General features: G+C 41.4%; 1 protein-coding gene across 5 annotated transcripts in view; it reads left to right on the top strand.

The window, feature by feature from the left end:
* The window catches only part of STAG1 (STAG1 cohesin complex component), a 381779-nt gene that overhangs the window by 69492 nt on the left and 296592 nt on the right, over positions 1–15695 (top strand). For all 5 annotated transcript variants that reach the window (XM_084638723.1, XM_084638721.1, XM_084638725.1 and 2 more), the window contains 2 exons: positions 2145–2285; positions 9581–9683. In XM_084638723.1, the coding sequence (XP_084494849.1) occupies positions 2257–2285; positions 9581–9683 (132 nt within the window). In that variant the 5' untranslated portion in view covers positions 2145–2256. The remainder of the gene's footprint in view (positions 1–2144; positions 2286–9580; positions 9684–15695) is intronic.

Consider the following 15695-nt stretch of genomic DNA (forward strand, 5'->3'; position numbering starts at 1 on the left):
ATGCTGGTGTTGCACATTTGTAGTTTTGGAAGTTGAGAGATGTGCTTCGCGCTGACAGGAATGGGGAAGCACACTAGGCAGAGCTGCCGCTGCGGCCGCTTCTGACTGCATCCATTTTCCAGAAGTGGGAAAGGTTATGGCATGTTGTCGTCACTATTAAATATGATGTGTTGCTCCTGGTATATCTACTTTCAGTAACTTTTAAATGGTGATAAAAGGACACGGAGACAAAAACCTTCCTAATGCATGTTGCAGCTTCTCATGCTGTTGAAGAAGTTTGACACAAATCATAGAAGCTGCTTCATCAATGCAGTTTCTACCTTTGTTTCCCAGGCAGGTGCAGCTCCCCTTGTCATTTCTCTAATCTTGTGGAACCCACTTAAGTACATCAGCCAAGTATAAAAGTTAGGAAATTAATGCAAAAAATCCCTTTATTTTATTGACTCTTTAGGGTGCATCCTGATGGATCCTTATCAACCCAAAGCTTTAAAGGCATGGAATGAAGATATTTAAGGGAAAGTTCCTAGCATTCATTTCCCCCTTCACAGTGACTGCTAGGTTTTCTATAACACACTGCAGCACTCCATAATTAAGGCTATGTTTTAGTCATGAGTAGTTTTAGTAAAAGTCATCGACGGGTCACGAGCAGTAGACAAAAAATCACGGCCCGTGACCTGTCCATGACTTATACTATATCCCTGATAAAATCTTGAGAGAGCTGTGGGTGCTTGTGGGGGCCCCACAAGTGCTCCAGGGATGGCAGCCCAGGGGGCTCCAGTGGTGCTCAGGTGGGAGCAGCCCAGTGGGTGCCGCAGGTGCTGGGCGGGGTTGGTGGGACTCGCAGGCTCCCTACCTGGCTTCTCAGAAGCGGCAACATGTCCCTCCCTAAGCTCCTAGCTCCGCAGCTCCCATTGGCAGGGTACCGCGGCCAATGGGAGATGCGAGGGTGGTGCCAGGAGCTGAGGGAGGGACATGTTGCTGTTTCTGGGGAGACCCCCAAGGTAAGCACTGCCCAGAGTCCTCACCCCCTTCCGCGCCCCAGCCCTGAGCCCCGTCCCACACCCAAACTGTTGGTGGTTTGGGGGTGGCCCGAGACTGCCCCAGCAGCAGCCAGGCAGAAGTCACGGAGGTCACAGAAAGTCACGAAATCTATGAAATCTGTGACAAACTTGCAGTCTTATCCATAATGCATTCACTTTCATTTCCCACAGATACTGAAAAACAGCACACACGCTTTATTTATCAAACTCACATCTAATGCAACAACTTTACAGCAATCCCTCATATTCTGCTGTATCAACAGATCAGCCCCTCTGAGTTTCACACAGTCCATTAATTTGGAAAGTTGTTCCGTAGAAGTCGCCTTTGTGATGTGATTATCTCACTGGTCTACAGACTAGAGGATACCTCTTGTGAGAATGCATACTTGTCTCTTTTATTTCAAGTTCTGCCTTTCTGTGTAAGGTGGATGAATTTAGCCCTGTATTACAGTTAGACATTCTTGTATCTGCTGTTTGGATTGCATAGAGGGAACAATCATCTAAAATGCTCTCATCCTGCATTTTATTAGGTAGTCTAATCAGGCAGCTGGAGTTCTAGGAAGGGAATGTTAACAAGAAGAGTTTTGTCTTAAGGCCTTCAGCTCAGGATTAACTTTGGTTGAAGTTAAACCCTATTGAATAGGTTCCGTTTTTCCTGGGTTGAATAGAAAGTGTGTTCACTAGTCCCTCACACTCTATACTCTTATATTTACATTTATTTTGTACTGTTTGTGTCTTTAGTTTTTTGTTTTCTTCGAATATTATGTATACAAAACTATGTTAATGTGACTTCAGCATGAATATATATCTAGGAATACAAAATGCCATACATGTAAATTCTTAAAAAATGTCATATTGTCTAGTGTTCAGATGCATGTTGCTGGGCCCAGTTGTAATGATGATATGTAATATATGATGTAATGCAAGGATATAGCCAAGTTGCCATGGTGTATTCATTCTGAATTTTTGGAGTTTCATATGATTGAAATAGTAAACTTAATACAGAGATAACAGATTTTAGTCTATAACAATGTTTCATTTAATATATTGAACGTCCGTTTTGAAATCATGACTTTAACAAGTTTTCATCTTTTTATTTTATAGGTTGGACTTTGAGATTAATGAAAATAGTTATCAGGAAGTTGTCTTGTAACGTCATCACTAGAAGAAATTCTATGTAGTTCTAATATTTCATAGAGGGTGCTGTGCTACAAAAATGATTACTTCAGATTTGCCGGTGTTACAGTGAGTAGTTTAAATTTATTTTTCTTTTTTATTTGAATTCTTCACGTTACCAAAAATATGAAGAAGAATACTTCTTGGGGAGGAAGGGATGGCTTTGTGCTTAAGGTTGAGACTGAGATTAAGGTGCATATTTGTGTCTTTGGTAAAGACTTCTTGTGTGGACTGTAAGTCACCTGAAGTAGTAGTCTGCTTTGAAAAGTGACTATGTAAAAGTGGCACCATCTCACTGAACAGATATGTTTCTTCCTTTTCTTCCTGCATCAATAATAAAAATATTTTTTCACCATTTCTTATTTCTGATAGCACTGCAGAGCCAGCAGAGCTGTGGAAGTATGAGCTGGATTCTAGTCCTCACTCGTTTTCAACAAAATTGTTAATTATTCCAATTGTACATTCTCCTTTATAGCCAGGTCTACATATCTCACAAAAGATCTTCAGCGTCTGCTTTAGATAATAGGCTGGCTGTGTTTGCCTATAAGCAGCCCACAATGTTTGCTGGGGAATGTAAGTTGGTTGTGAAGATGAAATGAGTCAAATGGATCTCCACCTACATAAGGTACAGAGCAGTAGAATGGATTGAATGGAGTGGCTGTCCAGAGGGTGAGCTGAGCAGATTGAAGGATGCAATTCTAGGAGTATCCAAGTCTGGGTAAAAATTGGGGCAGAACTTTGTTGCCTTGTTAATATCTTTACTAAAAATCAAACCCTACGGAGGGGTCAACTTAGATTTTATGTAGTGTGGACTGTGTGTGAGAGCAGGTTAGGAAAGGCACCAGCTTACATGCTGCTTGGAGGCAGAAACTAAGCTCTTCAGTCATTTCCTGAGGTCTGGGCTCCAGCCTTGGATTGCCGACCAGTTCTCTCCTATCTTTAAATGGCAGGAGGACAACATATTTCCTTCTCCAAAACAAGAGCAGTTTTTAAAAAGTATATTCTAGAATTTTAATTTTTTCTACTTCATTTGGGACATATTTGTGCTTGGCTGTCTAACTTTTCTAAGCAGGACTACTCTTCAAGATTTGCTGAAACCTTGAACCATCTTTCTCTCCCGCAGCTCAGTGTGCAAACAGCACACTTGGGAAAAAGAAGCCATGATCTTTCTCTTCCTAAAGTGACTAGACTGAAGTTTTTGCTGCTGATGTTCCCAGGCGCCTTCTACCCAAGTAGAAGAGAGAAGTAACTGTTCAGGCTTTCTTGCCCTGCTGGCAAATTCCCTTCCCCCAGCATTCAAGAGGACTGTCAAGAAGCAGTCAGAAAAGATCACTTCAGCCTACCAACCTAAACTGTGATCCTGGGGAAACTCAAACAAAGCTCAGCATAGCAGGAACAGACTGCTGCACCTCCTGAGAAGCAGATCCTTCATAACAGGACAGACATTGGCTCAGGAATGAAAGCCTCATGAATAAAGGGAGGTACTTTCAGCAGCTTTTTAGGGATCAATGGCCACGATAATGTCCAAATGACTATTTCCTTCTTTGTGTCTCAAGAAATGAGCCATCCATTCTGTTGTGTAGGAACCTTTTTTAGATTTTCTGCCCTGCAGCTTGGGAGTGGGAGAACCCAGATAGTTTTGCTGGCATTAAGACCCCATAGGCTCAATTTCATCTAGTCCGTAGTACCCAGCCATCTCACCCTGTGACCTTTCATCATGGGGTTAATACCTGTATTTTTGCTGGCACTCCCTGTTTCAGAAGGATTCCTTCCAAAGAGAGGTCTGTCTTCAGAATGCAAAACACCTGTGCCTCAGAGTACTCCAAGGCCAAAAGCAAGGCCTTCTGTAGGTGCTCTTGTGAATCCTACAGAGAAGATGCTACACAACAACCTGAATTCCTAGTCTGTTTCTGAGGTGCTGCAGAACAGCCCCAAAGAGAAGCAGAGTTCATTTCTTTCTTTGACCTTTCTGACCCTTCCAGAGATTCCAGGCAGTGTCTCAGGCATTCGAGGAAGGGCACACCCTCCTTTAGTGCTTTTCCAGGTGACTTGGTCTGATGGTAGCAAGTACCGCATTTACCCCTGGCAAAACTTTAACAACCTCAGCAACATTAGCAAATGTCCATTATTGATGTAGATGCACTAGTTAAGGGTGTGGTGTGTGTTCACAGCAAAAATGTGAGGTTATCACTAAAGTTTGGCTTGCAGTGTAAAGTGTTGTGTAGTATGTTTTTTAATCTGTTTGAGGCAGAAGGGAGTTTCTTGATGATTTGTGTAGTTTGTTGTTCTCAGTAGAAACCTGCTGTGTGAGGAGTCTGATACAGTTAAGAGCTGTCCAATAACCTGGCATTTCCTTATGACCATTAACTTGTCACCAAAGGTTTGCTCTTACCCAACCTTAACTGGCTTAAAATTAAGTTTGTTTATGCTAATGTGGCACTTCTAATAGAGGAGGTGTAGGAGGCTATTGGAGGCACATGGAAAAGTGGAGAAGGGATGGCTCTCCTCACTTTTCCTTACAGTGTGAGGAAAATGACTGGAGCACAGATGTTTATGATAGTGGTGAAAGCAGAGTCAAGTGAGGAGGGTAGGAATGGGTTGAGGAGGGCAGGAATGGGTACAGAAATATCTGTGTATCAGTTGTCACATCATTATTGCAGGGCTAATGAGGTAGGTAATGTTCACCTGAGAAAAGACTTTTCCCTGTGAATCTGCAGGACCTGTTGCAGGATGGAGGAGATGAACGCCACCCAGTTCCCCTATTTATCCCATCCCAATTTTATGGAAAGATGTGAGTAAGGGCGAGGTTATAGAAGATTCCCCACTTCTTGTTTGACTTATGAGATGGCAGGTTAAGGCACTTTGTGCATTCTTCTCTCGTGGCCTAAATCTTACTCCAGCTCAACAATGCCTATACCATTATGGGAGAACCTGTCCTACGTAGCATCTGCTCTGCCAAGCCATTCAAGGCTCTTCAGAGTAGAGGAGCCTCTCTTGAAGCCACAGAGCTTTGAAAGAACCTAGGGAACCTCCAGCACTGGAGCTCATAGCTCCTGTATCCTGGGAATCCTGGCTGCTGCTTCCCATAAGTGGGCCTGGGTTCACAGCATACAGGAGCTAGGGACCTCAGTGCTGGGGACTCTCCTGCTCTTGTGGAAGGTCTGTGGCTTTGACAGAGACTCCCAGGCTCTGAGGTGCTATGTATGTTACATATGACAGGCTGCCCTTGCCAAGGAGTGGAGGCTGTCCTTTATGTCATGTCCCCACTACATCAGATGGAAGGGAGGCTGTGAGGAGCACATCTTCCCACCTGACCATGTGCACCGTTGGAGTCCTTGAGCCCTCACTGCTGCCCCCTTTGCAGGAGGACTCACCTGCCTCATTAGACTGACAGTGTCATGTGGTGAACTTCTTCTGATGAGGATTCCTGCAAACCAAAAGTATCTTGCTATCCAAGAAAGGTGATTGAGGAGTGGGTCTATCAGACAGATTAAGAGAGTGCTTTGCTTCCTATAAAGAGTAGAGGGGGGAAGATTGTAAATTATTCAGTTGTTCCTTCCACACCCACCATACTAATGTGATGGTCTCTATCTTGTCTGACACATCAGGGATTGAACAGAGACTCTCCAGATCTTCAGCAAAGAGCCAAGCATTTGGTTTAGGGCTGTAGCAGACTTACACCTCCTGTTGATTGTGTAAAAAGGGGACATGTAACACTTACTGACTAGTGGAGTTACGCTTATGCTTTATATGTCCAAGAATGTGACCATGCACCCTAGGGCTAGGAGTGCTATAGGATTTGTTGAGGCTAGGGGAAATCTTCGGAGATTAGGAGATCTGGAGGCATGCTGTGGCAAAGGTAAGGGGAAACTACTGGGGACCTTCCTTCCTTCCTCCCACAGTCTCCTGGACCCCATCTCCTAATAGTTTTCTGTCCAGTTTTGTGAGCACCAGGCTGGTCATCTTCTCTGAGGCCATCCTGGCTTTAGTCCTGTTGGAAACAATATTAGATGGTAGGCATCTTTACAAAGGGCAGCCTCACTTCCACATGCAAATGGTGGTTCCCTTAGGCAGTGTATGGCTTCAGTCACATTTGGTCACAGCCAATGGTGGCTGCTTTGAATAAGTCAGTTAGCTACATAATAACCATTACCAGTATTATAGACGTAAAGAAAAGGAGTACTAGTGGCACCTTAGAGACTAACCAATTTATTTGAGCATAAGCTTTCGTGAACTACAGCTCACTTCAGCTTATGCTCAGATAAATTGGTTAGTCTCTAAGGTGCCACTAGTACTCCTTTTCTTTTTGTGAATACAGACTAACACGCTGCTACTCTGAAACCTGTTGTTATAGACATAATCATCAATTCCACTTCTGCTGTACTGCTGCAAACTGGTTTGACCCCACTTAATTAAGTAAAGTAGTTAATTGTTTATCATTTTTTCTTTGCATGGTTTTTCTTTTTCTGAGAATAAAGAATTCTTTCTGCGTGTATTTTCATGACAACAAAAGTGTTCCAAAAAAAAAAGTGACACCCTTTCAGAAAATCACTTTTTTCAGATTTTTAAATACTCTGATATTTGACAACTACAAAATCTTGGAACTCAGATACACTTTAGAAAATTCAGACATATTCAGATTTATAATATCCATTACTTTTCTCTAAAAATATTTAGGTGAGAACAGAATTACAAAAGTCTCAAGGGGAGATTCTGACACAACCGTAACTATGATGTTCATATAGTTAAATGTTTGTTCTATTTTATTAGTGATGTTCCCACCCAAATTTACGGAACATTTTTGATAAAATCACATTGGAGGATCTGTGGACCTGGCCCTGAAGGAAGATGGTGCCAGATCCACAGAACTGATCCACACTTGTTTGTGTTTAAGACTGTATAATCTTAACTAAATTGGCCTGATTTTCCCTTCACACCTAATTTATACCAGTGGAACTCCGTTGACTTCAGAGGAGTTACCCATGATTTTCATTAATGTGAGATAAAAATGAGATCCTGATAATTCTGAAAGGTGGATCTGGTGCTCTGCCACAAGTGGTCTTTGACCCATAGAGATATTGTTGAATTAGTTTATTGGTAATACAAGTGAAAGTTAAAATAAATTCATTCATGTCATCTTGAGAAATAATCTCATTTATGAGATCTTCAGGGGCAGAACCCAGTGCTCCAGAGGATGAGTGACTGGTCTGGTTCTTCAAGTAGCAATCCTCTGGTTGAAGAGCCATTGTAGGACCAGTGGACCTGACTTCCAGAAGAAAGGACATTTTTGTGTAACAATTTTACTATTTAAAGTGTGGTCCTGCTCTAAAAAGTGACACTGTGGGCTTCCACACTTAGGGCTGGTCTCCACTACATAGCTAGGTTGACATAAGGCAGTTTATGTCGACCTAATTATGTCAGTGTCTACGCTACAGCCTTCTTCCAGCTGATGCACATTCCCTATGTGGCAGGACACCTCCTTCATCTCTCCAGACTTAGCACTTCCTCCTCTGGTGATGGTGGGCCTGGGGTAATCAGCCTCATTTAGGGCAGAGTTTGCCTTCCCTCTTCTGTGCTCCTTTGGTTGTATTTTCAGGGTCGGCCTATGGGGTGATCCTCCACCAGACAAAAAGGAAACCGCCTCATAAACACAAAAACCCCAGGGGTATACCTTTCGCCTCCTCCTTGCCAGTGCAGGGTGTCGTCCTGTTGATTGCTCTGGGGTGTCAGTCTTTCCTCTAGCAGGTGCTAAGGTTTGTCTGTTTCCCCTATAGGAAGGAGCACAGGCTCTCACCCTGGCGTAGGTTATTTTCCTGCTGCCACTAGCCTGACCGGAGCTTGTCTCTCTCTCTTCTCCCTTTCTCTCACCAGAGGAGGGGTTTTAAAAGATCTCAGGCAGCCCTTAATTGGATTCAGGTGTCTCTAATTGACCTAAGGTAGCCCTTTCTCAGCTAGTAGGGAAGAGGGCGTTTAACATTCTAGGGCTAACATATCTGCCTTCCAGCACCCTCTTGCAGCCTGTCCGGCCTGACTTTGTCATACCTACTACATTGACATAATAACTCCACCTCCACAAGAGGTGTTAGGCTCATGTTGGTGTAGCTAGGGTGACCCAGGGTCTGTGTAGACACTGCGTCCCTGCCGTCGGCTGTTGGCTGTCTTGTCAATTTCATGGAAGGAGCCCAGCTGCTTCCTGGAGAGCTGGGCAGCTGGACCCTGCTCCCAGCTGAGAGCCTAAGTGAGAAGCCCTGGCAGCTTTGGAGCTGCTGGGAGTCAGGGTGAGAAGCTTCAGACCCCGCTGGGAGCTGGGCAGGGAGTAGAGCCAAGAAACAGAGGCAACTGAACCTCAGTCTATGGGGATGAGAAAGCTCCGGGCGGCTTCCTCCATTCTTCCTGGGGATCGGGGGGTGTGTGTGGGGGGGGGGGGGCAGCCCACTGAGAGCCTGTGGGGCAGCTGGACTCCCGGCAGGGAGTTGCCAGTGGAGTGGAGAGACTGGGCTCTCAGTACCCCACGCTGCCCTTCTTAGGTCAGTGGAAGCACTCCTCAATGAGGATGCGCATCACCGACCTAAGGAGAGGGTAGTGTGGACATGCAGTAATTACTGTGGTTGCTGTATGTTGACCTACTGTAGGTTGACTTCTACTTCTAGTGTAGACATACCCTTAGTGTCTCAATGACTTACAGATCAGATTTGCTCATTGTACAAGTGAAATGGTTTTCCTAAGTCCCAGAGTCACAAACTCAACCTGGGATGAGAAAATCAATCTGACTGTCTCTCTGATTTGTGCATCATCACCAGCAATAAAGATTCTTCAGGATAAATCCTGCCCTTATTTGCACTGTGCAATCCCATTGTCTTTGAGTGCAGTTGAGGTTAGAATTTGGTCTTTAGTTGGAATTTACATAACCACTTTAATGAAGTGAGAGCTAGAATAGAATCCAGCTTGCTTACCTGATATCTGTATTGGCTCTCAGGGCTAACGAGTAAATAGTAGTAAAATCTTATTTTGGTCATGAGAACAAGCTGATACTACTGAGTACACATGTGAATGGATATGTTAAGAAGGTGCTGTTTAACGTAGTCAATTTTCAAAGTAGAATTTCACTTTAAAAGAGCCAGTTATTTAAATGAGTCTTCAGGTCTGAGAGGATACAGTGTAATTTCTAACTTCATAAAACTTACATAGTTTAGCATTCCTCCATACATAGCAGTGTTTGATGAATTTGCAGAGTGAATGCTGCACAAGGCTTTTAAAGGATAATTTGTTTTATTCTGTACTATACCTAAATATTTAATCAGTGTCAATTATAAATTAATAACTTGTTTCAAATAATTTTAATTTAACTAGTATTTTTTCCCTAGGGATTCAACAAATGAAACTACTGCACATTCAGATGCTGGCAGTGAGCTTGAAGAAACAGAAGTCAAAGGAAAGAGAAAAAGGGGCCGTCCTGGCAGGCCTCCAGTATGTGGTGTTTAGTTTTGTGTTGTTGTGCATCAATTTAAACTTGACTGCAGATTGTTCTCCCATCCTGTCCTCTTAGTGATCACATTGTAGGTTTGCAATGAACAATTTGTCAAACTATATGAAGATTTATAGTGCATAATACATGTCAGACTGATTTGAAAATATTGTTTGCTGAAATAGAAGTATAGCATCTGATTTAAAAGATAAGCTGGTAATAGCCATTAATACTTTTTTCTTTACATACATACATATTAAAATTTTACATTTTGTTATTTGTCCTATAATAATCTTCCCAGGCATGAGAGTAGTTTTATTAACCATAACTTCTTTCTACTATTAAAATTTGTAATGGATACTTCACTTAAATGTTGTGAAACGATACTTGAGTCATCTTTAAGTGGCTTTTAATTTCTTGAGAACTGGAAAGTAGGCTCACACTTTTAATATAATGTTTAGTTGTTCCCTAGGGAGATCTGTTCATGTAGGTTAAAAGATTAAGATAAATGAACATATTTTGTGTCCTGAATCCAGATAAGGAGCTTTGTTCTTTAGTATAATATAGTTATCGCTAGATTTGGTATCTGCTGTATAGGTATTTACTAACAGAAGGTTCTTCTTCAGGGGCCTTTGTACATTACCACATCATGAATGGGAATGTACCTAGGCAATTCAAAAACTTACAGTAACTAGTAAGTAACCCTTTTTATGTTTATAAGATATTTATTCATAAGAGAAGTAACTTCCTCAGCAGGCACATATATAACTGTGGAGGCTGTGTTTTATCAAGCTGTTCACTCTAGGTAGATTCAGTCATCACAAGTATTAATATTAATGTTTGATTGTATAATCAGAATTACACAGTATGTAATAAGATTTTTTGTAAGAGTTTTACATAGTTTTTTGTGAGCTTTTAATAATTTTGTCTATTTGCCAATTTGTTTCTTCCTCATGACTGTTCTGGTGTCAGCTCAGCTAGAGTACATTAATGGAATATATGTTATAAGCGATCATGTAAGTATATAGAACATATCTGGTGTTAGAATATCTGGTTCTAAAAGGTTGATTATAAAGATTTGAAAATCCATCCAAGTACATGTACAGTAGGAAAATTACATTGTTTTCCTGTAGAATTTTAATCCTTAATTATCTATTGGTATGTTAGGTTTGTAGTTAACAGCTCTATCCACTGAAGGACTTCCAGCTTACCAGATCCGTTTTGCAAATGTTTCAGAATCTGTTGGAAGCATAGGACTGGAATGGACCTCCTGAGTCATTGAGTTCAGTCCCTTGCTATCACAGGCAACCCTGTCATAAACTCCTGTTCATAAATTTATCAAGATCCATCTTAAAACCAGTTAGGTTGTATGCTACCACTATGCCTATTGAAGGATGTTCCAGAACCTCACTTCTCTCATGGGTACAGGGAACTTCTCACACTGGTCTGGTCATGAATGCTGAGTACCTGTCTTGCATCCAGAAACCACTTCAATTATTTTTTGTCTTAAGCTTTCCAGCTGATCTTGCTGTCACATTTGTATTGTTTCCTTGTGAGTCCTCAGCTGAGTGTCTATGTGCTAGAAAGCAGCAGTTTCCTCTCAGTGCTCTTTCTGAGAGCATCTTTTGTAGGTTTTTTATTTCTTCTCTCCTTCCCATGATTCCTAATTATATATATATATATATATATATATATATATATATATGGAACTCTTTAGAAGGGATTCTAAGAGCAGCCTGGGGGAAAATCCTTGATCCAGTGGCATTTCCTTCTTGTGGTCAGCACAGCAGAGGCTCAGCTGCACTTCAAAAGACTGCTCTCTATAGCAGTTTTCCTACTCACTGAAGTCTGGAAGTATGGCCTCTTCGTAGTGGCCCAGGAGAGCTTTTTTTTAAACACACACAGGCAGCCTCCTACCTCAGTGCGATGTGGAAAATTTCTCAGATGGCCAATCTCAGAAGGAGAAAATGCTTTAAATGTACTGGTGAGACAACACCCTGTTTTCAGTGGTGATCCTTTGGACCAGCACCTGCAAGCCAAGAGACTTTCTACTCTTTATCTCTCCAAACTCCTGTGTTTTTTCCCTCTGATTGCCACCTAAGGGCAAGTTCCATTGATCCTCCATGGCCTGTCTCTTAAGTTTGAGATGGAAATACTTGAATGGCTTGTTCTTTTGAGAGGCTGAACAAGAACTCTCCTGTCCAAGGGCACTATCCAAATCAGACGCAGAAGGTTCCCTTCATTGTCCCTTCCCAAAACCACTGCCTGCAGATCTTCCTTGTATTTGTCAGAGAGCTTATCTGTTTCAGTGACCTCTTCCTACCCAAACCAAAAGACCCAAGCTGCTGCTGCTCCTCCTCATCTGAGAAGTATACCACAAAGAAGGTCAACATCAAAAAGCAATAAGCCCGATTCATTTTTCTGTGTTTATCACAACAACTAAGTCAATTGTTTTATAAATCGACAGTCCAGCCTACTGTAATACTATCTGTTCTACTGGTCGCCTCTCAGAAAGGATATTTAAGAATTAGAGAAGGTTCAGAAAAAAAAATGTGATTTATTAGAGGCATGGAAAAACTCTTACATGAAGAGAGATTGAAGAGATAGGGATTGTTTACCTTAGAAAAAGGCAAGTAACAGGGGACATGAAAAAAGAATAAAGGTAGATTGGGAGTATTTCTTCTTCCCTGTCTCGTGACACAAGAACAAGGGGACAGTGAATGAAACTGAAAGGAGGACATTCAGAACTAAGAAAAGGAAATACTTTTTCACACAACACCTAATTAGACTGTGGAACTCCTTGCTACAGGATTCCATTAAGGCAAAGCATCTTGCAAGTTTCAAAGAAGGATTGATCATTTACATAAATAACAAAAATATCCACAGTTGTTATGGTTAATGCTTAAAGAAAGTTTTGAAAAGGATATGAAACAATGAGGTACTTCGGGGTTCAACCACACTCCATTTGGGGTTAGGGTGAGACCTTCATGGGTGACAGATTATCTCACATCTGCCTAATGCAAAGTTTCATAGATTCCAAGGCCAGAAGGGACAATTATGATCATCTAATCTAATCTCTTGTATAAAACAGGCCATAGAACTTCCCCAAAATAATTCATAGCTTATCTTTTTAGAAAAACATCCAGTCTTGATTTAAAAACTGTGTTGTTACAATGGTTAATTATTCTCATTGTTAAAACTTTGCCTTATTTTCAGTCTGAATGTCCAGCAAATGCATTTACACATTTCTCTGCTAGAATGAAGAGCTCATTATTAGATATTTGTTTGCCATGTAGATACTTGTAATCAAGTCATCCTTTAATCTTCTCTTTGTTACGCTAAATAGCTTGAGCGCCTTAAGTCTATTGTAATCCTTTAATCATTCTCGTGGCTCTTCTCTGAACCATCTTCAGTTTATCAACGTCTTTCCTGAATTGTGGGCACCAGAGCTGGAAACGGTATTCCAGCAGTGGTTGCACCAGTGCCAAATAGAGAGGTAAAATAACCTTCCTACTTGAGATTCATCTGTTTAAGCACCTTCCTCTGAAAAAGCTGGTGCTGGCCACTGACCAAGACAGGATACCGGACTAGATGGACCACAGACCTGATCCAGTATAACAATTCCTATGTTCTTGAATTTTGGCTGCAGGGACATATTTTTTTCTTTTCCAACTAATCTGAATCAGATATAGTAATCTCCTTTGGAGGGAGATGACCTGGATGGCTGAGCTGTTACATACCAATCTGGAGATCAAATAATAATCTTTTATTCATTCAGTTCAAGAAAGACCTCCCTCAAAATGCAGTTGAAAGAAATGAAAAAGTAGTTTTTCTGATCCTTAAAAGGCTTGAGAAAAAAAGTGGACCCTGTATGGTTCTGTCCAGCTAAGAGGCCCTCAACATAGTATTTTTAACAATGCATCAGTTACAACAGGATCTGTGATCTCCCCATTAATTCTCTATGCTCTTCTTGATTCAAATACAGAAGGGAATAACTAGTTGAGAACTAAAGGCAAAATCATATTAAAAACTCAAATCTTATAAAATAGCTTTTCATAAATTAATAGATTTTAAGCCCAGAGTGAACCATGACCATATAATGGGATTCCCTGAATATCACAAGCCACAGGAAAGCTTCACCCAGTGTTTACTGCATGAGACCCAATAACCTGTGGTTGAGCTAGTGTGTTTTTCCTAGAAAGACTTCAGATCTTCATTTAAATACTCCAAGTGATGGAGAATCTACCCTATTCCGTGGTAATCTGTTCTTGTGGGTAAATACTATCACGGTTAAAAATTTGCACCTTATTTTCAGTTTGAATTTTTTAACTTCTGTTTATTGCCATTGGATGATCTTATGCTTTTGTCTGCTAGATTAGAATGCTCTAATAATAAATAACTTCTCTTCATATAAATATTCGTATACCATGATCAAAATCCCTCTTAATGTTTTCTCTGATAAACTAAATATATTGTACTCCTTAAGTCTCTCATTGTAAGGCATGTTTTCCAGACCTCATGTTGTTAGCTATCTTGTACATTAAAGCCTTTGGTGGCATTGTATTTTTGGACAGAGTCGTCTTCGCTCTAGATCACAGAAATATATAGTTGCTAATTTGGGGTACAGATATTTCCCCTAGAGAAAACTTCATCCCAGCAACACTGATGGCACAAAACTACTCTGCTAATCTCTCATTAAAACCTTGAAGGATTCCTCAATGAAGTACTGTGGCACTGAAAACGTTTCTCCAGCAGTCGTGAAAAAGGCTCTTCTTGTGGGAGGGTGGTGGTGAGGATGCTGAGCCAGCTTGCCCAAGATTTTTGGGGGTCAAGCTGAAAAAAAATGTTCATGCTTGGACCAGTACAGCCACAGCCACGTAGGCTTTAGAAATGATCAAAAAGGGATATCATAAAGATTTTCAGTGTTCTCCTCCTATTGCATTCCTTTTTCCCCACCCAGAGAAGTAGTAAGTCATACTGGACTCAATTCAGAACTTACTATATCCATCAGCAGAAGAGAGGAGCAGGTTTATACTTCAAATTCTGTGTTATCACTAAAAAAAAACCAAAACAAAACTGGAGGCTTCCACCCATTACTCACTTTCTTGTCTTTGGATCTGCAGATACGGAAAGCACAATTTGGATGGAAATGTTAGCTCTCCGTATTTTGGAAATTGCCCCTTCGTGATATCCTTTGTTCAGCTGATCTAAGAGAAGTCTTTCTCTGTGTCCCCATTAACTCCTGCTAATCAATATTTTCTCCAGTTTGCTATCCAGAATCAATGTTTGCAAATTAAGACTTTGCCACTGAGCCTCTCACTTGCCACTCGGATGTTTCTGAAACTGATGAAGATCCTAGTACCAAGTCGCACATAGGAGGGACTCATGTCTTTCATTACCTATTTAACCTCTTGGTAAAAGCTTTGTCCACAGAATCAGCAGTCCAGCACAAATCCAGGACAACTCAGGTTCATAGTTTAACTTACAGTGTAACTCCTTAATGCCACTTCAAAACACCTGCCACCTGGGGACCAAATAAAGTCCATCTTGGGCCTTGTCTAATTATTTTGTGAAAAAAGCCTCAAGACATATAGTACACAATAGATCAGTTTCTCAATACTCCACAATCTTGACATGGAGCTGCTTTTGGTTAACTAGCTTGGTAGTCTAATATGTAAACATAGTCCCATAGGCAGTGCTTTCTCTGTATATGTCTGAATAATGTTCTCATAAGAAATGGGAACTTCCTTCCTATCTCTTGTAGGGTCGGGGCTGGCATCTCGAGTCCATATGCTCGCAACTTCCTGATCCTATGTCGCCTAGCCTCAATTTAAGTTAGAGTTCTGAGGAACAAACAGCCCTAATGTATGCCACTGGTGTAAGGTCCCTCAGTGACCTTAAACCATGGGGTATGAGGCACAGTTGTGCTTTACTCTGCCTTGCTCCTCCTCCTTTCTCCTAGCCCATCCGCTGGCATGCATCTGACTCACCCTTTCTTCCTCTTATGCCAGGAG

Source organism: Lepidochelys olivacea (assembly GCF_965140295.1).
Source record: "Lepidochelys olivacea isolate rLepOli2 genome assembly, chromosome: 9".
Classification (NCBI taxonomy): domain Eukaryota; kingdom Metazoa; phylum Chordata; order Testudines; family Cheloniidae; genus Lepidochelys; species Lepidochelys olivacea.